The sequence below is a fragment of the Paramisgurnus dabryanus genome, chromosome 20 (genome assembly GCF_030506205.2).
Source record: "Paramisgurnus dabryanus chromosome 20, PD_genome_1.1, whole genome shotgun sequence".
NCBI classification, from domain to species: Eukaryota; Metazoa; Chordata; class Actinopteri; order Cypriniformes; family Cobitidae; genus Paramisgurnus; species Paramisgurnus dabryanus.
Window position 1 is genome coordinate 26,865,339 of NC_133356.1, and position 27,986 is coordinate 26,893,324.

The following is a 27,986-nucleotide window of genomic DNA, read 5'->3' on the forward strand; positions in this document are numbered from 1 at the left end:
AACAAAAAGATGCAGAGCCGTGGAATACTGCGAGCGCCCGCTGTGTTAGTACTGCTTGTCAATCAACTTCAGCAACCGTTCCCAGAAGAGCAAGTAGCTTCTCAGTAGCAGATAATGCCGGCTTTCAAAGCGAAAAAGCTAATTTCCATATTTGCACCTGCTGCTTATATAGGCACCTGGCGGGGCGGCGCCAGCATTATGCAAATATCTCAAGGCCAAGTTCATTAGCGTTTTAGTAGTATACGAAGCAGATTGGTCTCTCTAAGCGAGTTCCCAATTCGTCGGTCACGACGTGACGTCGTAGTGACCGACTGAAAGGGAACCAGAGTTATCTTTCAAAGACACTTTCAAAATGTGGTGTTTCATCATATGAAAAACAACATAAATAACAATATTTGTCACAAACAGCAGCTTTTTATCTAACTTCAAAGGGTTTTCTGTAAAATAATATAAAGATATTACATTTATTCCACTGTATGTGGTTATGGGGACACTTCAAATGTTTTTGGGCGGAAATTGGATACAAAAAGGGTATTATTCCTCCCTTAAGTTGGAATAGAATAACTTTTGCATAGATTATGATAGAGAAAAAATTCCTTTTTCCTCTGTAAGCTAACATTGGCTGAAATCAAACAAAACTGTATGCAGGTTTCGTGACCACTCAGGGCCAGAGTTATACACTTTTAAATACAAAAAAAACATCAAAAAGCGCCTGTTTATTTTTGTGTTTATTAGAGGATAGACAACACAGACAACCATGTTTAGCACTTTCAACAGTGTTTTATGTCATTTCAAAGGGTTTCCTGTAAAATTATACCAAACTTTTGTATGTAAACCTCTGCATGGGAGTATGGGAAGCTTTTGAAATTGGCTAGGCCAAATCTAGGCGGAAATCCTCAAAATAGTTTTAGATTGTAAAAGCGTCTTATGAGGACAAATCAAAATATGTACTGGATGATTCATGTGGGAGCAATTAAACAGATAAGATGGTCCCCATAGGTCAATCTATATTTAAAATCAGTTTATTTATTTTACAAGCATCCATGCATACAAACATCATGCTTATAAGACATTTCACATAACATTTTTTGATTGAAGCAACAACTATATAAACAACAAATATATAAACAAACGAACAAATTGCGGTAATTGTGGTTATTTTGGGATTCCTTAGAATTGTCTGACATAACACTCCCCCTATGATGTCAAAACAAGATAAGAAGGAAAGTATTCTGTGAGTTGCTCTCAGACCAGAATTCTGCACTTGTGCTGAAGCAATTTTCTTCACACTCTGCCCACATCTCAATCAGGAAACTACTACAGTCTTGACTCAGGTAAGAAAAACAGTTTGTTACAGAAATGTTCTACGTTGTTTCTAGAATGGATGTGCTTAAAAGTTGGGACATATATGGGGATTTATACTACATCTAATCCCAGTTTGTAGCTCATGATAACAGAATTTTAAATCAATCAAGTAATGGAAATACAAAAACAAATAAATTACAAGCTATAAACCTGTTAAATGTAGTAAAATGCATTGACTCTGTAAAACCACAGGGCTGCAACGACAGTTTATGTTCTAAACACCATTTTAGGTGTTTTCCCTTTAGTAGCACTTGTAGGTGCAAATCAAACCAGTTTCCTTTCAAGGGAGCACAGCGCTGCGTCATGATCGTTGGGACAAAGGGGAATGCTTCATGTTTGTGCAACGGTGTCTGAGCATGTGTGAAAACATGATTATTTATTTGCAATGTTAAGGTTGTGAGCTTTCTTCTGAAAGCTGCTTTATTTATGCTGAGCATGAAAGTGTAGTTGGCAAAGACAGTGATCTGAATGAAAGGAATAGGTCACCAATGAAAATTTTCCCATAATTTACATAATTTTACATTTACATAAACAATTTCGTCGTATCCATTATTTGTATATAGGAGGAAGAGTTATTTCTTACTTCTCAGCATGAAAAAAACAAAGTGTGGCGTGTGAACTGGCTAAAAGGGGTGTGATATTAGCTGGTGCGCTGTAGGACTCGTGGCTGGGAGATTAAAATACGGTGGCGGTACATTCCTTCAGATTAACGCCGTGTTCAAGCAAATTTTTCATCATATTTGGCAATACTACAGTGTTTTTTTTCATAAAGTTTAACCAAACTTTTGAACCTTTGCTGCGGTCAGTCATAGCTGCGCATTATGAAAGAAGGTTCGTCAACCGTTTAACTGGTTTTGAAGTGGAATCGGTTCTCGATAACCAACCCTACCCACCAACAGTGAACACAAACATTATAAATAGGCAAGAGACGGGCAATTTCGGAGCACTGCGTCATAACATAAATATTTTAAAAACATATTTTTCAAAAAATTATTTTGTAAAAAGGGTAACATTTTTGGACTAAGATCTTGTTGTACAATGTTTTCGGTAACAGGTGGTGCCACATTTAGGTGTTTTGAGAGGTTCGAAACAGTAAATAATTTTTTGAAGCAATTGGTTCAGTTGATTTAAAGTTTCAAAAATCTTTGTTTCTTTCACATCATTACAAGAGACAGTGGAAACATGAGGGCTATATAAGGGCAGTAAACCAATGAGAACAGGACACATAATACAAGGGAATACAAGGGAGCAAATCAGAACATGAAACAAGAGACAAACAATGAATGATTTCAAAATTTAAGACGAGAACATGAAAAACAGAACTTTAAGATAAAAGACATGAACAAACATAACAAGAACACATGACCCCCCCCCCCCCCCCAAAGGATGACTCCAGATGCCAACAAAGTCCAACAGTATGACCATGGGTGGGCCAGGGTCGTGGAGACAGGATGGGTGAGCACTGCAGACGACGGGTGGGCATGGGCCATGGAGCAGTGGAGGGCTTGGGCCGTAGAGAACTGGCCTCGGACACCCTGGTGGTGTCCTTAGTGCTTGTGGCCTCACCGGCAGCATCCTCGGTGCTCCCAGCCTCATGCCTTCTAAGGCTTCCCATTCTTTTTCAGAGATCAATTTCCAGGACGTTCCTCAACTTTCCAGGACCTTTTAAACATCATTAAAGCAAGCTCTATTCAGACAGGATATATTTTACAAATAACATGCACACAGTAAAGTCCCTGTCCAAGACCTTGCAACATCCAGAATGGTAGCATCACTATGGGGTAGGGAGAATTAACAGTGTAAAGCCTGTTACAGACAATGAAATTTCAATAATCTTATAAGATCATGACAGGTCACACTGCATGACATAGATCTAATAAACATAGGTATGACATGTATGTAGACTGTACAATGATGACACCCAAATCGTTTTCTACGGCCCAAGTCAGTAAATATCATCAGAGTGCACTGGTTGTAAACACAGTCATTGGCAGCGGAGGACCAGCGTATAGATGAAGGATCAACGTTTAGGTGCCAGGACCACATACATTGCTATGACTGTTTCACAATGGTCATTTTATGTCAGGATACCCTAAAATCGTAGTATTTCAACTTGGCATTCCTACACAGAGCGCTTTCTGCTTACGAAAACTTTTTTACGCAAACTCTAACTGTTATAGACCTCTTCACGATTCACGTCACAAGAGAATTTGCGGTTCGTATTGCGCATGTTGGGGTCAGAAAAGTATTATCACCTACTTGTTATGTCGTGGCCTGTGAAAATTGCACCAGCTCTGCAGTTAAGTTTTCCGGATTCCTGCAGATCTCATCCATAAAAAAAAATAGGTAACATATGTGGTTCCAAGCAATTGAACGTGCACACTGGAACAATGCAAAGATCAAAGAGGCTTGTGTTTGTAGTGCTCACTTTATTTCAGGTGTCATCATTGATCAGCCCTGTTAGATTAAATTACAAAGTCTGTATTGTATGATCAGTTTTTATTAGCCGTGCCATTTTTCTGACCCCATGCTGCGCGCGCGCCCAACCTAAGCATTCAATGTTTACAAACCCCTTAAAAAAGGGGTCTATTGCATGTTACTTAAAAGGATAGGGCATTAATAACAAAAATTCTGTCATCAGTTATGTAACCAAACAGACCTAATTTTACTGCTATTGTAGGTAAAATAATTCCTGATATAATATATAATAAATAAATAGATCTGTTTGGTTACTCACATTCTTCCAAATATTTTCCTTTGTGTCAGCAGAACAAATAAATGTATACAGGTTGGGATCAATCTGCAGCTGAGTGAAGGTCAGGTAGAGTCGGACGGGTAACCAGAATGTCACTGGTTTCAACTAGGGACGGGTAGTTTTCATATTCTAATATTTTAGCTCATAAAAAGTGAACATTCAAATATTTATTTAAATTAAGATGTCATTTTTTACATTTTTATTAAGTCACAATTTAACACCAAGCTTATAATTATCATTGAATAGTTTCAACACAAACAAACTATATAGAAAATATAATACAGTTTGTGGTATATAATTCTCTTGTTTATTTCGTTTTACATTTTCTTGATAAGAAAAATTTGCATATAGGCCTATTTACTGAAAGTCTGTTCCTCAGCCAGAACAAGCAAATGGATAAAAAGTGCTGCCAACTCCCTGTAACAAACCTGATCTGACAAGAATATCTTCCTTTATAATGATAATAAATAAAGCAAATGGTTTAATGCCGACTGTTGAGATCCTAAAAACAAAGTGATTGTTGTCCTGTTTATTACGTGACTGTCATCTGAGGAAGATATTTACTAATCCTGCTGATTATTGCACAAAAAACACTCCAATAGGTTATGGTAATACATAAAGTTAAATATTACATTTAATATTACATTTTACATTTTATTAATTTTTTACGTAATTAAGTAATGTTATTAAATTCTGATGCTCACCAGTTATATCATGCATTCTTTGCAGGCCGCTGCGTATATTTAATACGCAGTTGGCAGATATTTGAACTATAGCTTGAGATGTTAGTGAACAAAGATTAAGGAACACATAGCATTACATATGACAAAGTCATAAAGAGTTAAATAAGACAAGACAAATCTAATAAAAGCTTAACCCTGGTGACACAGTTTTCTTTTCTCATGAAAAATACGGATAATGGAATTTTTAACATAACATGTCATTGGGTTTTAAGGATTGTAAAGAGAGGTTACTAAATTCAGTTTGCTGCCGTCATGGTGTACTGAATAAGGTGGTACTGGGGGAGCAGCAGCAGGTGTTGGGCCAAGAGCTTCATTCCCTCTTGAACAAAAGGAGAAATAGAGCGTGTAACCTCTTCCCAGAGAGATCCAGCTTTTTACAGCCGTTACCTTTTTGTTCCCCAAAAAAAGACAGTGGGCTGCATCCGATTTTAGATCTGAGTCGCTTGAACCAAATTCTGAGGTTGTACAAGTTCACTCAAACATATTGTGTCTCAAATCCGAGGACTGGTTTGTAATGACAGATCTTGTTTCACATCAACATTCTGCAAAAACACAGGAACTTTTGCTTTTACAGGAGAAGAGGCAATGACTTACCATGTTAGCAGATTTATTTCGACTTACCACATTTGTTTAATGAACTTAAATAGTTTGAAGTGCAAGAGAGAAAGAGACAGTGTACACAGAGGATAAGCTAAACAACTAGCATGACACTAACCAGTGTGACACTAACAATGTAAACAGTGAAGAGTAATAAAACAAAGTTAAAGCAAGTCTAAACACAGAGAGAAACCAAAAACCAAACCTCTAAGGTCAGGGCCAGCTCCATTAGAAATGTTGCATCATTTAAGGCACTGTCAAGGGTGCATCTTTGAATGATGTTTGTTTTGCGGCAGGGTACCTACTGCACAAGTTCATTAGGTTTCACAGTTTGTATACTGTATGGACTGAACCCCAGGTGCACAGTTCCTCCTGGATTAATGTTCTGCTCATGTCTGCATCATGTCCTTGAAACTATTACACAACAAGTGGTATAGTGGTTATCAAGTTCCAGATAATATCAAATAACGTCAACAAACATGACGCAGCATCAAGTTCTCTCAGACGAGAACTACATACATTAACTATTTAGGGAGCAAACCAGGGGTGTGGTTAGGCCAAAATTCTTCTCAGCCCCCCTACAAATTTTGCTGTTTGCTCCATAAACTCTGCAAGGATTTGTGGTCTCCTTTAAATTTAATTTGAAAACGGCAGCAGGGCAGACTTCAGCTCTTTCCCTTTGCGACTTTCAGCCCATCCATGCAAAACAGTGGAATACTCCAATAAGGTGGCAGAGCTAGAGGGATGTCCAGGGTGTCCAAGTTTAATGCGCTAGTTTCACTCTCTCAAATAACTATTTACCTGTTAATTGACGTGTTTATTTCGACCTGATGCAGCATAGCACATTGTTAAACAAACATTAAAGAAATAGTCACGTACGTTGCGAATTTTACATAATGACTTCATCGTAGGCTGGAAGATGGTGCATAGTATTTGTTTTTCTGTGGACTGAATAAAGTCTATGCTTATACAGTAGATAGACTTTCTTTTTCTCTTTCTTTTTCTCTTTTTTACAACAGAACTCATAGCCATGTTTTTATTGTTGAAGTGATCTTTTTACTGTGATGATGAGATTAACTGTGTTGGACTGGACTGCCGCCTTGAACTTGAAAACGCATCATGTGCATGGCACGGCACAGCGCTTCCTACCCAACAATAGCGCGCAAGCACAGAGTAAAATGAGTTCATGTTCGCATCTTTTAGTGTAGGTTTATGGACAAATACACATTAATATGTCTCAAAATAGATGTCTTAGTGAGTATCATAGTAAACAATTGATTATCTTAAAAATTTTATTGCATGGGATCAAGTCACACATGTGCAAGTCTCAAGTAAGTCTCAAGTCTGAACCTTCAAGTCTCAAGTAAGTCCCAAGTATTTTTTTTCTTGGGCAAGTCAAGTCAAGTCGAGTCACAGGCTATGTCAAGTCAAGTCAAGTCCTGTAGTAGGTCAAGTCAAGTCCAAGTCAAGTCACCTTATTATTGTAATTTTACCTGCAGAATCTGATCTTAATAAAGTGACCTGATATACTGTAAGTAACTATCAGTAAATACAACAATTTAGATTTGCATTGTAAATACTCATGTTCAGTAAAATACATCTTGGAATCAAACAAAATTGTAACTTCATAAATTATTTAATTTTTCACTTCTGCCAACCGTGTTTGAAATTTTTCACATTGAGTCCATAAAACAAATAACAGCTTAACATCCAACAGACCCCTCTCTGAACACCTCCCTCTCTCTCAAACACAGATTACGTACAACATTAAACTTTGTTACATTTCTCCCCTCTCTCTCGCACTCTCTCTCTCTCTCTCTCTCTCTCTCTGTCTGTGTCTCTCTCTCTCTCTCTCTCTCTCTCTCTCTCTCTCTCTCTCTCTCTCATACATGTGCCAAGAAAAAACGAGCGCGTCACACCTCTTCCGTTCGCTCGCCTAAATTTGAAATAACGAACTTGAGCGCGCAAAAGACGTGACATGTGAACCGCCCCTAACATTGTAGAAGCAAGTAATTTTTCTTGTGTGTGTGTTCAGGTGCACTGAAAAAACAAACTTTTTGGTGTAGTAATATTTATTAGATTAACTCTCATAATTTCTACATAATAATATTAACATTTATTGAGAACTAGATTTTCCTAAATAAAATGATGATAAATACACAATTAATTCATGTAAAAAATGAACTGTGTGGGAATAGTAAGTCTTATTAGATATTTTCTTGTATTATTTAACTGTTTTATAGTCACTGCACATAGTCCTAAAATAATTAAGTAGATTTTAAATCCATTTAACTAAAAAGTCTAAGTAAAATTTACTTACATTTATTTGCACATGTTGTAAGGAATACCCACAATTCTTTGCGCCTGAATATTTTTATTTTTTAAGCTTTATCACATAATAAGAACTGATAAGAACTTTAACTACTTAAATATTTGTTAGCAAAATGTCATAAAGGTTTAAGCTCTTATATTATTGATATTGTTTTGTTGTAAATAATAATTTTGTGAAGTCACCGTTCAGGTGATCAGTGTTTCTTTACATGAACCCTGTTCAGAACATTGTATTGTAATTCTCTCCACAGTGCTGATAATGCATGTCAGAAACACAGTTTGTGTGCGTTTCTGTTCAGAATCAATTTTATTCAATGACTGACTTGATGTCAGTCATGAATTTTGTGTTATAATGCCATTTATAACACTAAAAATAACTAGGTCCATAGAAATATGTAAAGAAAATAACAAACAGAAAATACGATTTATTTAATAGGAGAGCAATGCTTCAATTTTCAAAAAAACCTGATAGACTTTACCTAAACGATTAAAATAAATCTAAATTCTAAATAAAATAATTAAGTTACATTTAATTAATTATTTAACATATGTTTTATCATGCAATTTTAAGTAAATTTTATTTGATTTTAGTAGGTAAGTTTTACTTATAAAAAAGCAGTAAATTTTACTTAAAAAAAGTTCGTGCAAATTGTTACGAGGATTTTTTTAAGTAAATTTTACAAGTTGTTTTTTTCAGTGTGGCAAACTTGAAAAATAAGTATTCAAAAATAAAAATAAGTATTTTAAAAAATAAATCAAAATTATTTTGCCCACATTTGTCCCCAACACAGTATGATGAGGGTTACATTAGCTATTATTACATTAGCTAACTACCAACTAACCAGATATTAACAAATTGACAAGCACTTACTGGGCATAATGGCTCTTTAAATGACGACCAAAATTGGAGGTTGCCGTCTGGCTGCCTGTGATTTTAATGTTGCATGTCTTGCAAAGCACTGTTCGTCTTTTGCCATCTTGTTGAAGCCAAAAGCGATTACCCTCCGTACCCCTCCGGCTGACATGTTGATATCTGATCTAAGTGGGCGGGGTGTGCGTAAGGTACGAGAGGGCATGGCGAATGATAGTGTCGTGATTTAGTCATGACAACGCCATTCTCAGCCTGCGCTCCAGCTGGGTCGACTTTATTTTTTAAAATAATTTATATATTTTATATTTAAACTGAAAACATGATGTGATTAACACTCAAGTCATTCAAGTCATCGTGTCTCAAGTCAAGTCAAGTCCCGAATCTTTAACGTCCAAGTCCGAGTCAAGTCTCAAGTATTTTATTTTTTGTCAAGTCAAGTCACAAGTCACAAAAATAGCGACTCGAGTCGACTCGAGTCCAAGTCACCAAGTCACAAGTCCCCATGTCTGGATTATAGGCCTACCTGTTGAAGTTTCTGTCATTAAAGTTAACCAAGTAAGAAAGCAAGAAGAGTAACTATAATTTTGTAACAAAGATAAATCCATCTTAAATAGGCTCAATAACTTTTTTGCCCAAAGTGTTAAGTTAAAGGTGTATTATGGAGATTTTACAAAAAAATTACGTCATTTAACATGAGATCTTTTGTTTTATTATTCATTTATTCTATTATACTTTCATTAAAATAAATCCTAGAATCGCCCCTAGTGCAAACCTTGATGTCATCCACCTGACAAATATGTTGCATTGTCTCATTTCCGGTCTGGAACTGGGTAATGGGACACATTTTGATGTTTCAAAATGAAATGGTGTTAGACTGGTCTGAATCCTGTGCTAAATCCTGAACCTAAATTCCTAGCATGGCCTTATAAAATTCATGATCAGATGTTTCTTCAGGAATATCCAAAATTTCTAAGATTTTTTCCTCATATGCTCCAAACCTTAGTCCATGACAACCATTATTGCTACATTTCATCCCTACTTGACTAATACATACTGATGCAATATGAATGAGGAAAAGTCCTGTGGTAAAACAAAACTTTAAACTCTATTTTCAGAAACGTGAAAACAAAGTGAAGTCATCTATTCTTCCTCTGTGCTAATTGTCGAGCTGTTACTTGGTCTGCCTGGCAATGTCATGGCATTATGGGTTTTTGAAGTCTTTAAAGTAAAAAAGTAAAGTAAAAATATTTAACTACCTTATTAAAAGTATATGTTGTTAACAGACCTGCGCGCCACAGTTAACAGTGCCAACGGGCAAGGTTGGGGGGGGGGGCTTTGGCTTAAGGGGGCCCTTAATTTTTTTTTGCATATGGGCCCGGGACTCACTTGCTACGGCACTGTCTGTTAGCACAATAAAAAAACATATTCAACTACAAAAAATATACATTTATATCATTGGGATCACTCTCTGAGCTGATGAAGGATAAACCATTGACAGCCAATTGAATCTATTTGAACTTCAAGTGCAAGTGCATATTTGAATTAACATAAAGTTCAGTGATGTTAGTTCCGTCATAGTATCGTCATAGTTAACATAGTTTTTGTTAAAGTGTGAACGGTCCTTAAGCCTATTGAGCTGACTTAATTCAATTATTGCTTCTATCAATTGTCTGTTTCTGTTATAAGTGCAGTAATGAATCCGTGTTTCCCATTATTCCAAAATCGAATCTGTCCTGCTACAGTTTTGTAACAAACCTATAAATACATTAAAGCTGTGTTTTCGTGATTCTACCAATCCAAAAGATAAAAAAAATCCAGATATAACTTATACGTATGCATTTATCAAACCACATCATTTAAATACCTTAGTTAATTTATACTGATTATTAATCACAATTTCAGTATTATTATTATAAAAATCTAAAATAAAAGTATTTTTTTCTCTCTATTTTTTTTATACCTATTCATTGTGAATTTAATGACTGTCAGTTTGAGATAAATATTTGTAGTTCACAAACTATAACAACACTGAAATCATAGTATTACACTACATAGCTTATCTAATTACAATCTCAAAGTAACTTCCCCAACACTGGGTGTAAGTGTGGGGTGGGGTTATGTGTTTTTCCGACTAATGGCAAGATAACAGGAACCCATAAAGGAGGATTAATTTACCGTCAGCAAAACCCTGGACGCTTAGTTAATTCACCCAAACCAAGGACCCTAGGACAATCTACTGTAGGTAATGTAGGGTTAATTTGCTGGATATACTTTAGTTAAAATATGTTTCCTGTAATTAGAGAATGGGATATGTGTGGTTATGGTGCACAAAATGGTGGGTAAAAATATGAACATTTCTATATTTTACCCATAGGTTAAAACAAATCCAGCATCTCGGGTTGATTCATCCCAGCATAGGCTAAATTACAAGCCAGCAGGGTCATCCCTTTTTGACCCAGTGCTGGGTTGAAAATAACCCAGTATTTTTTAGAGTGTATGTTATAAGTTACTTTCAGTTTAGAAACCATGGTTACACTTTATGTTGATAGTCCACTTTAGACATTCTACTAACTATAAATAACTTTGCAACTACATGTCAACTAACTTTCAATAATTTGCAACTATATGTCAACTAACTGTCATTAGTGTATTAGTAGATTGTAAGGGTTGGGGTTAGGGAAGAGGTTTGGGTTAGTGGAATAAGTTGACATGCACCTGCAAAGATACTTATAGACAGTTGAATGTCTGTTGAGATATCATCACAATAAAGTGTTAGTAGATATTAAGCAGACAGTCTACTAATTCTCTAAAGATTGGTAGTTGATTTGTAGTTGCAAAGTTACTTATAGTTAGTAAAATGTCTAAAGTGGACTATCAAAATAAAGTGTTACCGAAACCATTTGCTAAGAAAATTCATGTTGTTAGCTTTTTGATAATACGTATACTGTGCCTCATCAGTTTTAGACATCTAAAACAGAAAAAAAACATCCACTGGACCAGACTGGTAAAGAGACAGGCAATAGCCTTAGATTATAAGACCTGGAGAACCTAATTAAAGGCGGGGTGCATGATCTCTGAAAGCCAATGTTTATATTTTAAATAATCTAAACAAACACGCCCCTACCCCAATAGAATCTGGGCCTTCTTTTGATAAACCCGCCCCACACATAGGCAACCCAGGCAATGTCAGTTAGTAGACACACCCCTTACTGTTGATTGGCTACAAGTGTGTTTTGGTATTCGGCCCGACTCCCTTTTCCAATGTTTTTCAAAATCATGCACCCCGCCTTTAAGGGAGTTAACAAATTTCTTCTAACTAGTCGATTACCATCCCACAATAATATGGGGAACAAAACTCCAATAATATTATGATTAGGGGACCGAAGTGCCTGGCTGGTTGCAGCCTTACAGCAAATGCCAAAACATGACCTCAACACTTAAAGTCAGATATAAGTAATAATTACACAGCACTCCGTGTAAACAACAAACAGCATCACCAACATGCAGCTTCCCCCCTCCAGAGATCCCAATCAATAGAAATAAACACTGAGAAGAAAAATAAGATTCAACACATAGGCCTACAACAAAAATCTTTCAATTCAAACCAAAAATACAACATTTCACATAAGATAAATACAAATACTAAAATGCCATAAAATAGAAAACAGCAAAAAAATAGAATTCTTACCTAACAATGACACATAATATTAAACCATTCATGTAGCAAAAGAGCAACACAAACAAGCGGGGCATCAGCGTTACTCAAAGCAATGTGAGGCAAAGACAAATAATAAAAAAGGAAAAGACTAATAAAAATTAAATAACAAAACAACAGATAAAGAAACAATACAAAGCAGACAAACGGCAGCAGTGCAGAATATTTTGTATTAGTACAGCAGGATATAGGCACAAAATACCAGACGTAGCACAGCTCTGCAGATAAGCACAGTAGCGGCATCAAAAGAGTTATTAATAGATGCAGGAAACAACGATATGAAACACTAGACAGAGCGAAGCTTTGCAAGACGAGCATTCAAAAAGTTTATTACCAGAAGCAGGAAATGAGTAACATGAAGCTGCAGTCTTAGGACCTCTTTTTTATTTGTGCCATCAGAGGATGGGTACATGGTGGTCGTAAATGGACATGGTCAGAAACAATGCTCAGGTAGACTGTGGCATTTAAACGATGACCAATTGGCACTAAGGGGCCTATAGTGTGACAAGAAAACATCCCCCACACCATTACACCACCACCAGCAGCAGCCTGCACAGTGGTAACAAGGCATGATGGATCCATGTTCTCATTCTGTTTACACCAAATTCTGACTCTACCATCTGAATGTCTCAACAGAAATCGAGACTCATCAGACCAGGCAACATTTTTCCAGTCTTCAACTGTCCAATTTTGGTTAGCTGCAAATTTAGCCTCTTTTTCCAATTTGTAGTGGAGATGAGTGGTACCTGGTGGGGTCTTCTGCTGTTGTAGCCCATCCGCCTCAAGGTTGTGCGTGTTGTGGCTTCACAAATGCTTTGCTGCATACCTTGGTTGTAACGAGTGGTTATTTCAGTCAAAGTTGCTCTTCTATCAGCTTGAATCAGTCGGCCCATTCTCCTCTGACCTCTAGCATCAATAAGGCATTTTCACCCACAGGACTGCACATACTGGATTTTTTAACTTTTCACATCATTCTTTGTAAACCCTACAAATGGTTGTGTGTGAAAATCCCAGTAACTGAGCAGATTGTGAAATAATCAGACCGGCCCGTCTGGCACCAACAACCATGCCACGCTCAAAAATCACCTTTCTTTCCCATTCTGACATTCAGTTTGGAGTTCAGGAGATTGTCTTGATCAGGACCTTTAGGTGAGTGTACAGTCAGCCCCATAAATATTGGAACAGTTTTTTCCAGACTTGACGCCACGGGTGTTTGTACAGAAACTGTCATGTGAGACAGAGGTAGTGATAAACGCAATTTGCAAACATCTATTTGTGGTGGTCAATTTTAATTTTGTGGCAGACTGAGAAATATATACATTTATGGGAATGTACAACAACGCTCTCACTTGATGATTATGATGTCACAGCAGTAGGCAGCGCAAATAGAACAACACGCCTATAATCCCTCACACTCTGAAGTCTTACTAAACTCGATGGAAAAGATAACCAAACCAAAGTGAGGTGAGCTGAAATGATGAAACCGGGGGGTACTATGGAAGGGAAAAGTGCTATATGTTAGGTCATGGCACACTCATTGTGCACTCATACCATGAACTCAACATTCTGAATTCACAATGAGTTGCATATCACTCACAATGTGAAAATCTCACTGTATGAGAATGGTGTGATGTCCAAATTAGCAGTACATTCACTTAATGTAATCTCCATCTTTTATTCACACATCTCCGACTTTAACACCAGTTAACAACGCCCCTTTTCGGAAAGTTTTTTAAAATCTGAGGTGTGAAAAGGAACTGCTGAAATGAGGGTTTCATGACACTAGGCTATTTATTCAGGGTGGCAGTGGCTCATGTAGGTTGTCTCCAAACCGAAAGGTTGGTGGTTCAATCCCCGGCTCCAACGGACCAAGTATCGAGGTGTCCTTGAGCAAGACACCTAAGCCCAGCTGCTCCCGACGAGCTGGATGGCGCCTTGCATGGCTGACACGGCCGTCGGTGTGTGAATGGGTGAATGTGAGGCAACTCGCTTTGGATGGGCATTGGTCTATGAAAATGCTTTATATAGCAGTCCATTTATCAATATGATTTTGCTGGTTTAGAGGAGGCCAGTTGTATATGGTCTTATGAAGGCAAACCAAAACATGTACTGGATGTCTTATGTGGGAGCATGACCCCTTTAAACAGATAAGGTGGTGCCTCATATGTCAGCCTACTTTTAAAATCATTTTATGTATTCTACAAGGAGCCATGTATGCAAACCTCATGCTTATTAAACATACTGTACCTTAGAATACAAACAAACAGAGGTGGGTAGTAACGAATTACATTTACTTCGTTACATTAACTTGAGTACATTTTTTGGGTAACTAGTACTTTTAGAGTAAATTTAAGGATGGATGCTTTTTACTCTTACTCAAGTACATTTTTAGTAAAAAAAAATTATTTTTACTTCGCTACATTTGGCGGCGTTACTGCGCTACTGTCAAATGGCAATAATTAATGAATATATTTAAAAAAAAGTTTATAGGGCGTTTTCGGGCTGCGTCACACTTTATTGCGCGTCTTCGCGGTCACTCTGTAGCGTGCGCGACCGCGCGTAGATGATAGGAGAAGCAGATGAGGGCGCGTGTGCGGGTTATCGGAGGCAGATCATGCGTGGCTTCAAGTTCGGTCTATGTTTTCACTCCAAGAGGTCAAAAAGAATAGTTTCATGATGCGATGCATGCTTTGTTCAATAAACGAGCTGACATGCAGCGTGCAGGAATTCAAGATCCAACCTGAAGTGGTAAGTCACAGTAATGTCTATTTGAACACTATTAATGGTCATTTCACACGCTGTCCGAGTTTTTTTTGCCACATGCACTCTTGTGCAAGCGATGACAAAACCTAGTGTAAGTTAAACCATACAAACAGCACGTTCACATCTGCACATTTCCATATCATTTCCCCACAACTAAACAGCATAATGTAAGGACGTCTTGCATTTATACACAAATCCGGACACCTCACTAATGTGTAGAAAATACATTAAAATAAAAACGGGATTGTATTTTATTTAAATCCTTCCTAAAGAATGAATGAATAAAAATAAAAGAATAAAGTTTGATTTTAAACAATGTAAAACATGTTTTATAATACATGTATAGTTGATTTGCACAAACAGATAAGTTCCATATGAAATTCTAAAATGATAATTTTTATTAAGCTCCTGTTTATGTTCAGTAATTTCACTTTAATGGCAATGAAAAAAACCTATTCATATAAAAACATGATAACAAAAAGACACACATGTTATTTTTTGTTTACTGTTTGCATGTTTAAAGGCAGATGCTGACAAGTTTGTGTTGTGAACATGAAAATAAATACAGAGTTAACTGTCAGAAAAACATCTGTGTGTGTGTGTGTTTGCGATTTTTCCTCAAATGACACGTTATGTGATGTTAATGTACCCATTGCAGGACTGAGATAGGCTGCTTTACTTGTATATAAGCAGAACAATGAGACTTTTAAGGAGAGGTTTGTGAAAACCCTACAAGTAGTCTGAAATTCAGTGCTTTGCGCTACTTCTCTATCAGATGGGAAGTAACGAGTAACTAACTACTTGAGTATTTTTTTCATCTAATACTTTTTTACTATTACTCAAGTAAATAATTAGATTTCATACTTTTACTTTTACTTGAGTAAATTTTTTGTGTAAGTACTTGTACTTGTACTTGAGTACAGATTTTGGGTACTCTACCCACCTCTGCAAACAAATAAAACAAGCACATAACAACTATACAAATAAACAGACAAACTGCTGTGAGTGTGAGCACTTTAAGATGCCGTGACTTAATACTAGAGTCAGCTGACATGAAATTGCAAGGGAAGTATGCTGTGATAAATACTGGGCGGTTGCCTTTAAACCATAATTCTGCATTTCTTCACACTCTGCCCACATCTCAGTCAGCAAACTAGAGAGTTAACTCAAGTAAGTAAAAACTATTTTCACCTTTTACTTAAGTATTTTTTTCAAATATCTGTACTTTTTTTCTTTCACTGCATGCCAATGCATAATATCATACTCCAATCCATTTCATTAATACTCAATTAACAATCTAGTACTTTCTTTCTTTTACTCAAGTAAAACTTCTTTCTACTTTTACTTGAGTGAAAGTAAAAAGCACTAGATTTTAATATAATTAGGTATTAAATGAAATATAATTAAATGTAGTCGAATAAAATAGTATGATACTATAATCAGGGTATAAATCCTCGGATCATTCCATATTCATTTAAAAAAAAAAAGGAAAACTAATGAACAGACTGATTTTTTGAAAAAAGGAAGTGATATATTACTGTATTTAGTTACTCAGTCTTACTTCTTAAAACTACATTGTAAAAATGAAATAAAGAAAATCTTAAAACTTTTCAACTAAGGAGCTAGGCCTTTCTTTTCTCATCAGCATTTGCAAAGGTTACCGGCTGGGGGAGCAAAAACGCGGCAATGGCATCTTTAACATTATTAACTTGCAATATGACCTATAAAATAACCTTTCCCAAATGGGCGTACAAAAACGCCCTGCAATGCAGATTTTGCAGAGAACAAAACCTGAAAAGACATCGCCATGTCGATGATAGCAGGCCAGCACTATAAATTTGATACGTCTATAGGCTATTTTAAGTTTATTTTTAAAGGAAGATTTGTTATGAATGCAGTACATTATGCAAAAACATTTAGACTGCAAAAGCATTCATACAATCATTAATCATGTCAATGATTATATCTGCGTGCCCTGCTAAAGATTCCATTGACGTTTGTAAGACTGAGAAAAAAAAATTGATTTGAAAACGGATATGGAGTGATCGGAAGATACCTTGATTTACTATGCTTTAGAATGTAGTGAAGTAAATATTTTCCGAATATTACTTAAGTACAATCCACCTCTGCTTTGGAGAGAACTCAACATTGCATCATGAATTTTGAGACACTGGGGAAGCTTCAGGTGTGGGCACCTGTGTGAAAGCACGACTATTTATAGGCAATGCAGAGGTCATGAGATGTAGCAATGAGCAGATGCTATCGCTCTGGCATGCTGTTTACACTACTAAATCAAATCAAATGTATTTATATAGAGCTTTTTACAATGTTACATTGTTTAAAAAAGAAATCCTAGTTACCAGGACACTAAATATTAAATATAAAATGGCACTACTTGATTAATATATATGCAAGCATAGCAGTGGTATGGATGTAAAATGGCATTAAAGGCATTGGTAAGGATGCAATGAAAATCTTCACAGTTTTTTTAATTTGAAACTGGTTTTAAGGACTGTCAGGACTGAATGTCCAGCAAATGTCAAGAAGCTAGACTTTTGATAATGTTTCATATGGTAATATTTGTTTCATTTTTTGTGAGAGCTCTGGCTGCTGTATTTTGGACCAGCTCGAATTTGTGTATTAAACCTAAAGGACAGCACAGTAGGGCATTGCAAAAATCTAGTCTAGATGCTTTTCTGTGTTTGACCAAGAAAGACTATATCGTAGTTTTGAAATATTTTTAAAATTATAAAACAAAGTTGTATAAATATTTATACAATTCTAGGTTGTTAACACTCTAAATTTTTTATTTATTTATTTTTATTTTTTATAATTGAGACTTTTATGAATTTAGTAGAAGAAAGTTGCTGGTCTTACAGTTCTTTAGAACAGCTATGCATTCTGTCATTTTGGTGAATTGTGTTTCGTCAGACTTTGAAAAAAAATTCAGCTGAAAATAATCAGTGTAGCAGTAAAAACTAATTCAATGTATCTTAATTATAGCTCTTAGAGGTAGCATGTATAGGGTGAAAAGCAAAGGTCCCAGCACTGACCCCTGTGGCACTGTACTTGTGATTAGTTTGACACCTTTTTATTCACAGCCTGAAATCAGTAAATGTCATTTAAACCATAGCAGTGCATTTCTGTGGATGCCAGCATAATGTCAAGCCTATTCAAGTTAATGTTTTGGTCAATGGTATCAAAGATCAAAGGCAGCATTGAGTTAGAGTTACACCAGTTAACACGCCCCTTTAATATAATTTCTTGTGATCTCCGACACATTGGTGACAACAGGAATAATAATTTTATTATATTTATGTTTAGATTCAGCCAGATTGTTTAATGTCAGGCTTTTTGGGTCCAAGTAAAGATTGAACTATGATGGCTGGGGTCTCTGTTCTCATGTTTCAAAAATCTCAAAATCTCAAATAACTGGGGCACTTTCAACAGGTTTCTCAGTGGATGCATCACTGAGTGGGAAGAATCTGTTTAAAACTCTTGGCAAAACAGAAGAGTGTTTTTTTACAACTATGCTGTCTCATAATCACGTTTTTTTTTTTTTTTTGCCGAAACAAATGATGACTGAAAGCAAACAATGTATTAATCTGTTCTAAAGCCCTATCAGTCTTAGGGCCAATTTCATTTCTCTGTCTTACCCCTTCCCCTCTGTCTTCGTCTTCCCCTTGCCCCTTTTAAACCGAATGAAGGGGAAGGGGTAAGACAGATTGTGCGTCTAAAAAATGAGAAACCACTTGATTACCGTTTGCGTCACCTTACCTTGTCGCTTACTGGCTGCTACGTAAACAGACAAGCGTTGACATAAACAAAGAAGATGTCGTCGTCTCAGGTTGTGGTATCATTTGCCTGAGCTGAGCTCAACAAATAGAGCATAACTTAGCTGCAAGCTAGCGCCTTAACTAGCGATTCAAAACAAAAACATTACAATTAAAACCGCTTGAACATTCTATTAAAAGTATCATAAAACATGAGTGTCATAATATAATCTCAATTAAACTGCTGAAAATAACGTTTATTTGTGCGACTCCTTGACAGTTCGACGTTCAGCCATAAAACATCTTGATGCCGGCTCTCCCGGATTATCCTACATTAACGTTTACCCCTCTCTTTCAAGTGTGGTCCTTATCACACTTCGTTTCAAGGGTTATGTATCCCTACGCCTTGATCAAACTGAGAATTGAGACGCCACTTCACCTCACACGAACGCGCAAAACTGAGCGGTAGGGGTAAGACAGAGAAATGAGATGCACCCTTATTGTCATTGAGTAAAGTGTGAATGGGTATATCTATTTTCCTAAATATTTCCTCACATTTATCACATGTGAAACCCTTGCAAACTGAAAGAAAAAGCTAAAATTTCTAGATGTGTTATGAATGCAGAACAAATTTGCAAACTAATGTAAAAAAATAACCATAGTGTTGAAAATGTTTTTTGTTGTAACTGTGGTTTTACTACAGTAACCAAGTTTTTTTTGTTTGTTTTAACTAGTAAAACCATGGCTAATTTTTGTAAGAGAACAGATTTAAAGCAAGGCTAAGCAGAGTACTAACCACTTGCAACAAGGCAGACAGGAACCAGAAACAAAGCCTCTAGGGTCAGGGCCAACTTAACATCATTTAAGTTACTATCTATAGGGGTGCATCTTTGAATGATGTTTGTGTTGTGGCAGGACATTCAGTTTGGACATAGACTCAACCCTAGGTGCACATATTCTCCTGGGTTAATGTTTTGCTATCTTCTCCATGACACACAACATGTTTCTTCTTGGCATAGTGGTTATCAACACTGTTAGATGTCGCTGTAGATTTAGCAGTACATTACTGTAAAAATCCACAGTACTATACTGTATGTGTACATTACAGTACAGTACTGCAGTTCATAATGCATTCTGGGTAAATTTGTTTGAGCGGGAAAATTTTACAGTATATTTTGGTCTTGATGTAACCTTGCTGTAGCCATTGCTGTAATGTGCCAGGTGTACTTGCAATAATCAGAGAAAGTGCGCCAGAGTCAAATCACACAGACAGCACAACTCCTGGCTGCAGCTGAAGGAGGACGATTGATTTCTGGCAGTTCGGTAAGTTTGAAATATTTCTGTTTCATGAAAACTTAATTTTTAGTTTAAGAATGTTGTCAATATTTTGTCACAATATTGTTTTAAACGTGCAATGAGAGAGAAAAACGGTCGCCAACAAAGTTTCAATCTCCCTCAGAAAGTAAGCTAACGTTACACCCAGATGTCTACCGCTGCTTTAACTCGCTTTATACTTTTATTAATGAATATAGGGTTGTTTTAACTAAATTATGAGGGTTTTGGTGAGTTTATATTGTGTTGAAAGTGTGGTGACAATGAAACTATTTTTAACGAAATGGACAAAGACCACCCGCCAGCGCAATCTTGCGGTCCCGGCATAATGGTCGTTTATATCTGCGTTTCATCCGTTCAGTTAGCGTCAGAGAAAAGTATTAAGTTCGACTGTTTGGCAAGGCTGACTCGTGGTTGTAAACAGACAGGACTTGACACGCCGTACACATCATACTGTAGTACCGCAGTCCTCCTCCACAGAAGTGAAAACAAGAAACCTCATATTTAACTGGATACATGCATCGAACTCATCGCAGCTTTAACTTCGACCAAATATCATTCAGACCTGGGCTCATCTTAATATCAGATGAACGAAAGGGATTGCCGCGCTTATTGTTGTTGTTATTATATTACGGTAACGTTATATCAGCAAAAGCAGAGAATATCTTCTCTAAAGCGTTTTTCACGTCCAGTAAGTTGTCCAATACATTTTTATGACATATTGTTTCCACCACTTCAGATGCATTACATGCAGTATATATAAGTTTCCAAAACACATCAAATCAATGCACGAAAAGAGAATGGGCTCCGCATTTACGTACCTTTGTCTTCTCGTCTCTGTCATCTGATCCTTCATCTCTGGATGTAAAATAATCCATAATAACATCGTGTAGGAAACTGGCATCACCAGGATTGCTCAGATTTAGGCGATCATGTTTATCTTTAAAGTGAGCAGCTAGCTACTTAGTTAAAAAACTTTGCGTGAAATAGCGTGTTACACCGCAGCCGGTCCGGGTTAAACATTAGGGGCAGTCTTTTTACCTTGTCACTATAAATCGCTATTTTCTGCACTAAACGAGACATTTTCAGAGATTTTCTGTAGACAAGATGTTATAGAATAATAATAAAAAAAGACTTATTTAGATATTTATATATAATATATAATATAACAACTAATATATATATATATATATATATATATATATATATATATATATATATATATATATATATATACAGGGTGCGATTTGCCGGGGGGGATGCGTGGGATTTCCCCCTTTCTGGTCAATGTATCCCTGCCTCTGCTTAATAATTTTTATCCCCGGTGGGGATAAATTTATCCCCCCCTCAAAGTGATCAGTGCTACTACACTAGTGGCGAGACGGATCACAAAACTTATCACTGATCCGTGGTTTGATTAAAGTCAATTTTGTTTTAAAATGCGCTGCTTTGGCTGGCTCTGATACAGCTGCCGCGCAACCTCTCTGTATTCACCACTCTGCATGCAGACTTGCTCAATGTCCCGCCCACGGCGCTATCTGATTGGTTACAGACCCGGTTACACCTCACGAGTAGCCTATCAACACATGCGAGATGGTTATGGAGCTGTGTGTCGAAACGGTGTAAGGCAGCATATTCATCCGCATATTATTAAAGCGGGAATAAACATCACAATCTGATTATCTGTTTATGATGACAAGCAGAGTTAGTGTCCCAGTCACACCACTGAGAATGGCCGAAGTTACACGCAGATGAGGCGTTTAGCGAGGCGAGGGCGCGTCCAGTTTGCGCAAATGAGGCTAAGTGACTATACATAATGCATCTGTCTTTTCTATCATTTCACTGTAGCTCCGCATTGCGGTGTAAAGTTAATATTATTACTTTAAAAGCAGCAGTAAAACTGTTTCTACTGTAATGGTTTAACTTTGCAATCAAGACATTGTTCATATTTATATTTAAGTTGACACTACATTGTGCCATACAGTTTTGCCATTCAAGATTTAATTCTTACGCGTTTTTCGTTGTGCATGATCACAGTTCATATGTGTGGGGAAAGATAAGCTATTAGAATAAAAATATTGCGTTAGGCTGCTTCATGAGTTAATAAGAAAAAATATTTTACAATTCCTGCAAATGCAGTGATGAGTTCATGTTCTCATTATTTATTTTTATGAATTAAAATGTTTTGAAATGTGCTGTGGACAGAGACGCATTATGTCAAGAATTATAAAAAATCGTCAATAAGCTCATAATTTGCGCTAAAATAGTCTAAATGTTAAGTTTTAAAACCATTTTAAAAAGCTGGTTATATTTTGATGTTTCTGCGCAAGTTCAGCAGACAGTGAGGTTCGGGTTTGTTCCGATCAGAGCTCGTGAGCGGAGAGCGCATTTCTGAATATTAGAAATATTTTAATTAGAAATATATAAAAAAAATAATAATAATATTATAATGGATTTTTGTTAGGTCAGACAATGATTACCAAATTTCTCTCTCATATTGCTCTTCTTAACCACTGAAAACAGTCAAAAAAGTAAAAACTAGTGGTGGGTACAAAATAACTCATGACGAAATATGGTGGGTGCCCACCGTCGCCGAAATCGACGCCTATGAAAACATCCCCCCCTCTGTTTTTTTCACAAATCGCACCCTGTATATATATATATATATATATATATATATATATTTGTTTTACAACTGACTAAACACTTACAGAAAGGTTTTATTTGTTAGCATAGCATGATAATTAATACATTTTTAAATCAATCACTTTGTCTCTGCACAATGAACATTATCAAATATTATTAATGTTGTAAAATATATTGTTCATTGTTAGTTCATATTAGCTAAGGCATTACCAAATGTTAAGTAATAAACTATTGTAGTAAAGTGTTACTAAATTTTCTTTTACCATTTCTTTCACAATGTCTACTTATTTCTATGGCTAACAGATTTTGTAACATTTGTCTTTTTTACAGTCTTACCATTGCTTGTAAGCTGGATTGGGTAAGATGGATCATCTTTAAAGGCACCAGGCAAGTACATGAAGTACAGTTACAAGTCTTGTATTTTTTCGACTGCAATATTAAATGCTTTCACGTCACATGTAAAAGTACACAGGAATGTGGCTGATCACTTTTTATTTGTAGTTTACCTGAGTGGCACTTTTCAGGAGTTAAGGCAGATGTGGAGGCACAACGGGTGATACCAGACACACACCAAGCACATTATGTTCGGTAAGTTTGTACTTTACCACTACAGTTTCTTTAAATACCCATGTATACACTCATTCACAATTCCCACACACAACACTGTAACACGACCATACACAACATTTACACAATTGTCTTTGTTTGCCATGTAGAAATATACAAACAGAAATATTCAGACTTTGGTTATAAGAAATTTAATAATTGTATTTATTTAGCAGAGGTGTCCCTGGACTTTATTGACAAAAGATTTTGTTTTCAGAATAAAAAGTTGTGTCCAAATCAGTAACAATTGTTCTTTCTGTTCAGGACATTCAATCATGACATGATCCAGGTGGATGCTGTCCATTGAGGAAAGAGTTTGTTCAGAGGTAAGTGAATCTTCTGTATTTTAATGTAATTAGGTGTGGAACAGTAGAATAAGAGCAAAAGGTTTCAGAATAGGAGTAAATTCAAGGCTGAGTTTAGTTTTTTAAGAATATTTTTCTATCTTATATTTGTTGACTTAATGTTTATGATATTTCTAACAGGTTTCTGGATATAATTAATTCCAAAGATGGGAAAAAGTGCACATCCAGACAAGGAGCAAGCAAAAAGACAAGGAACTTGGTGCAGAGAAAAGCTGTGGTGATTAACCCCCATGTGAACAGCTTCATGCAGTCCCTGATTGAGTTCGAATGGACGACTTCAAAGTAAAGGCCACTGTGGTCTGTCTGCCACAGTTTAATTTTTAATTTATTTTTAGTGTTCAATGAAATTCAAGTAGAATATTTAAAACTATGGGCCAGTGTTCTTTTTACCACAGTGAAATGTTACCTTTTAGTCGATGATGGACTTTAAACTGAAAACTTCAAACTATGGACCAGTGTTCTATTTGCCAGAGTTAAATATGTTACAGCAGGGGTCTCCAAACTTGTTTATACTTATTGATTTTATTTTATTTAACTTGTTTATATGTTTATTATTGTTTAAAATCTTGTTTTAAATATGTTTTGTTTCAATTAAATGTTTTTTTTAAATAAAATTTTGATACATACATTGCTTGGATTGCCTTTTAATTCATTATGTTTTAATTTAGCATTTTTACCATATTAATAACTATAGATTTAAACCTAAATATCTAGCTATTATATATAATATTATTGTATTAACTGTAATAAGTAATAAATAGTATTTATGGGTCAATATAGACATTACAGTAAATTACTGTAAAAATAGACTACTGTAATAAAATATTGTAAAATTACAGTACAGTACTGCTTTGTAACTATACAGTACTAGTTTGTGTACTGTAAAATGTTATTACAGTACAGTACTGTAAAACCAAAATACAGTAACTTACTGGCAACCGTGCTGCCAGTACCGTACTGTAAAAATACAGGGAAATCGTTAACAGTGAAGTTCCACATAGCATCACACAGCCTCAAGAAACATGACGCAGCATCAAGTTCCTTTGGAAAAGAACCTCCAGTATGGAAGCCCTGATGCCCCTTTCACATTAAAACTTTTTAATTACATGAAATGCACTATTTAGGTTGCAAACTGTCGTTTAACGGAATAAAATCACTTTCACTCATGGGCGTCGGAACCATTATACGTGGGTGGGATCGGGACCCACCCACTTTTTAAGACCAATGATAATGGACCCACCCACTTTTTCGCTAATTTAGCGCATTTGTCTGTTCACTTATCAAAGCGCTGTTAGTCAAAATCCATTCCACTAGAGCAGGGATCCCTAACCTTTGCTTTTTTTACACCGCGGACCCGTTTCAGCTTTTAAACATAATTCGCGGGAGTGGACGCTGAGTTGCTGGTCGGACAAAGTGCTGAAAAACCTCCTTTGCCAAATGTATAACGTTTTAAACAGAAGTAAATGTCAAACAACCATGCATTAGGAAAATTAATAACTGCTTTATTTATAGTATATTTTCTATAGACGTGTAAAACCATATTATAGCGGATTATTTTACTTTCATTGTTTCACGAGTTTGCCTGCCCATTTAGTCTTAATAATTAACGGTAAACGAACTTAGCTTGCTGTTCTTAAAGGCAGCTCGAACCTTCCGACTCGAGCCCCAAGTTCAAGACATAGAAGAAAAAAGGAGGAGATGATGAGGAGAGATGCCAGAAGAATTGCATCTGTCGCGGAGGCATAGAGACTCCCGTTTTGCTTTTAATGATAATTAACACAGCACTAAATGTGGTTCCTTTCAAACGTTAAAAGTGTAGGCTACTTGTTAAAATATTATTACTGCTGTAAAATAGTTTATTTTGATTATGGTGCCACGATCGCTGGATAAATTTCAAGTTTTTTTTACAGAAGCCAATTACTTTTCATTTGCGATATCACAGAGTTGAACGTCTTCACGTATTGTTATTTGCGAGGTACATTTGCAGATAATTCATAAAGTCATACCTCTGTTTAATCGATTGTGTTTTAGAAGTACACATGCTCATTGCTCAAACTCTTATGACAGCATTTTTTCCCGACGGATACCATAAAATAACGTGATCTCATTTCCAGAATCTCACATTTATATTTCTCTAAGAGAGAGAAAGAGAGATTGGGTATAACAAATAAAAAAGGTATACAAAAGTTGTATCAGTTTACCTTCATTCGTTTTTCTTACCTTTTATTTCCTCAAAATAAAAAATAAACATTGTAGCCTACTGTCAGCACAGTAGAGAAAAAAATGACACAGAGAAAGATAAATGAAATATGACATCTGTCATTGTTTGCAAAATATTTAAAGGGCTATTACCAGAATTTCGACCGCAATAGGCTACTGTCTTTAATTGAATAAACGCAAATGTTAAGGCTAATTAAAAGGAAACATGAAAATGTCATCTATTGCAGTAAATGTATTTTTCGGGGTGGGGATATGTGGGGACCCACCCACTTTTCATTTGCTTCCGATTCGGAGACGGTTTTACATGTCCATTATAACCCTAGGATTTGTCCTCAGAATGAAATGGTCTATTATTAACTTATTTGAAAGGGTCATGAATAATAAAGTTGAGCTCTGCTCTGATTGGCTGTTTCTCAGAGCTGCTTATTTGAATAGCTCCAGGTGTTTCCAAACAGAAAAACGCTAGTTGCTTGCATTTTTGAAAAGCGTGGCTTTCATTAAATAAAATACACCGGCATAAACGCCTTGGTGTGTACACCCCCTGACTGAGGCAATTTTCTGTGGCACTGACATTTTCTACGGCAATATGAATGAGGAACAGTAATGTGTTAAGACTAAACTCTAAACTCTATTTTTCAGAAACTACCATGACATCCAACATCACTGCACACAAAAAACTGGATACATCTGTTCTTCCTCCTGTGCTAATTGTTGAGTTTCTACTTGGTCTGCCTGGCAATATCATGGCATTATGGGTTTTTGCCAAAAATATGAATTCTTGGAGGGTCAACGTCATGTTCCTCTTCAACCTTGTGCTGTCTGATGTCCTGCTCCTCTTGAGTCTACCCTTACGCATTGACAACTATTTACGTGATGATACGTGGATATTCGGCGATGCCTGGTGTCGGATAAATCTGTTCATGCTGGCCGTCAACCGCTCAGCCAGCATTGCCTTCATGACTGCCGTAGCTTTTGACCGCTATTTTAAAGTGGTCCATCCGCATCACGTTATCAATTTCATCACTTTAAAGCAAGCAGCCTGGATTGCCTGCTTCATCTGGGGGGTTGTGATAGCCCTGAGGACCCCTTTACTGGCCAACAACCTCCTAAGCAACACTTCAGTTTGCAGAAGTTTCGGTTATGAGAAACCTTCACTGGGTATCCGCCTGCATTATGCTGTGTTTATCTTTGAGTTTTTCGTGCCTCTAATACTTCTGGTCTTTTGCTCTGTGCGCATCGCCTGCAAGCTGCGTTCTCTACGGATGAACAAAGGCAAGAAGGGAAAAAAAGCTATTCGGATCGTCCTGGTTATCGTTGGGGTTTTCATTTGTTGTTTCTTCCCCACCGTTGCCACAGGGTTGTATGGCCTTTATTTAAAATCAATTGGAAAAAATGTTATCAGTCAAGAGAAGCCATTTTCTCAGTGGTTTCAAACCTCCTTAGCATTCACCTATCTGAACAGCGCTCTGGATCCGGTCATCTATTGCTTCTCCAGTTCAATATTTTTCAATTATTTGAAAAGCCGGACTTGCTTCTTATAGCTAGAACTCAGCAGACGGGGCAGCATGGAAAACTGAAATGACTGAGAAGATACAGTTGGATTGGACAGGAAAGATATTCAATGTTGACTAAGTGTCTAAAATGTACAGATATACTCAAGGGTGATATGTGCCATTTTATCAGTATAAAAATACTTCCTCATATCCCAGTTTAAAAATCAGAGACCATTTTTAAGAGCTGTTCACATCATAGTGATAACGATAGGCTAACTAGAACTACAAAAATATAGTTTTTAAAATCTTTATATTAAAGAGAACAGTGGAGTTCACACCACAACTATAACGATAAAGATTAAGCATTTTACTTCTCATATGTAAATATTGTTATTGTCTGTAACTGTTGTT

The 27,986-nt window shown here is 36.4% G+C and overlaps 1 protein-coding gene and 1 long non-coding RNA gene across 2 annotated transcripts; both read left to right on the forward strand.

The window, feature by feature from the left end:
* Positions 1-1,229: 1,229 nt before the first annotated feature.
* LOC135787401 (hydroxycarboxylic acid receptor 2-like) lies at positions 1,230-27,986 on the forward strand. The gene is made up of 2 exons (XM_065297343.2): positions 1,230-1,334; positions 26,722-27,986. Exon 2 carries the CDS (start codon positions 26,730-26,732, stop codon positions 27,621-27,623), a length of 894 nt encoding a protein of 297 aa, XP_065153415.1. The 5' UTR covers positions 1,230-1,334; positions 26,722-26,729; the 3' UTR covers positions 27,624-27,986.
* Positions 19,934-24,815, forward strand: LOC135787399 (uncharacterized). Its single transcript, XR_010547065.2, has 5 exons — positions 19,934-20,236; positions 23,222-23,278; positions 23,416-23,479; positions 23,762-23,823; positions 23,983-24,815. It is a non-coding gene; the product is annotated as an uncharacterized lncRNA (long non-coding RNA).

Bases quoted from the DNA above. Each gene is read 5' to 3' on its own strand.
- LOC135787401 (XM_065297343.2), top strand. From the start codon at position 26,730: ATGACATCCAACATCACTGCACACAAAAAACTGGATACATCTGTTCTT.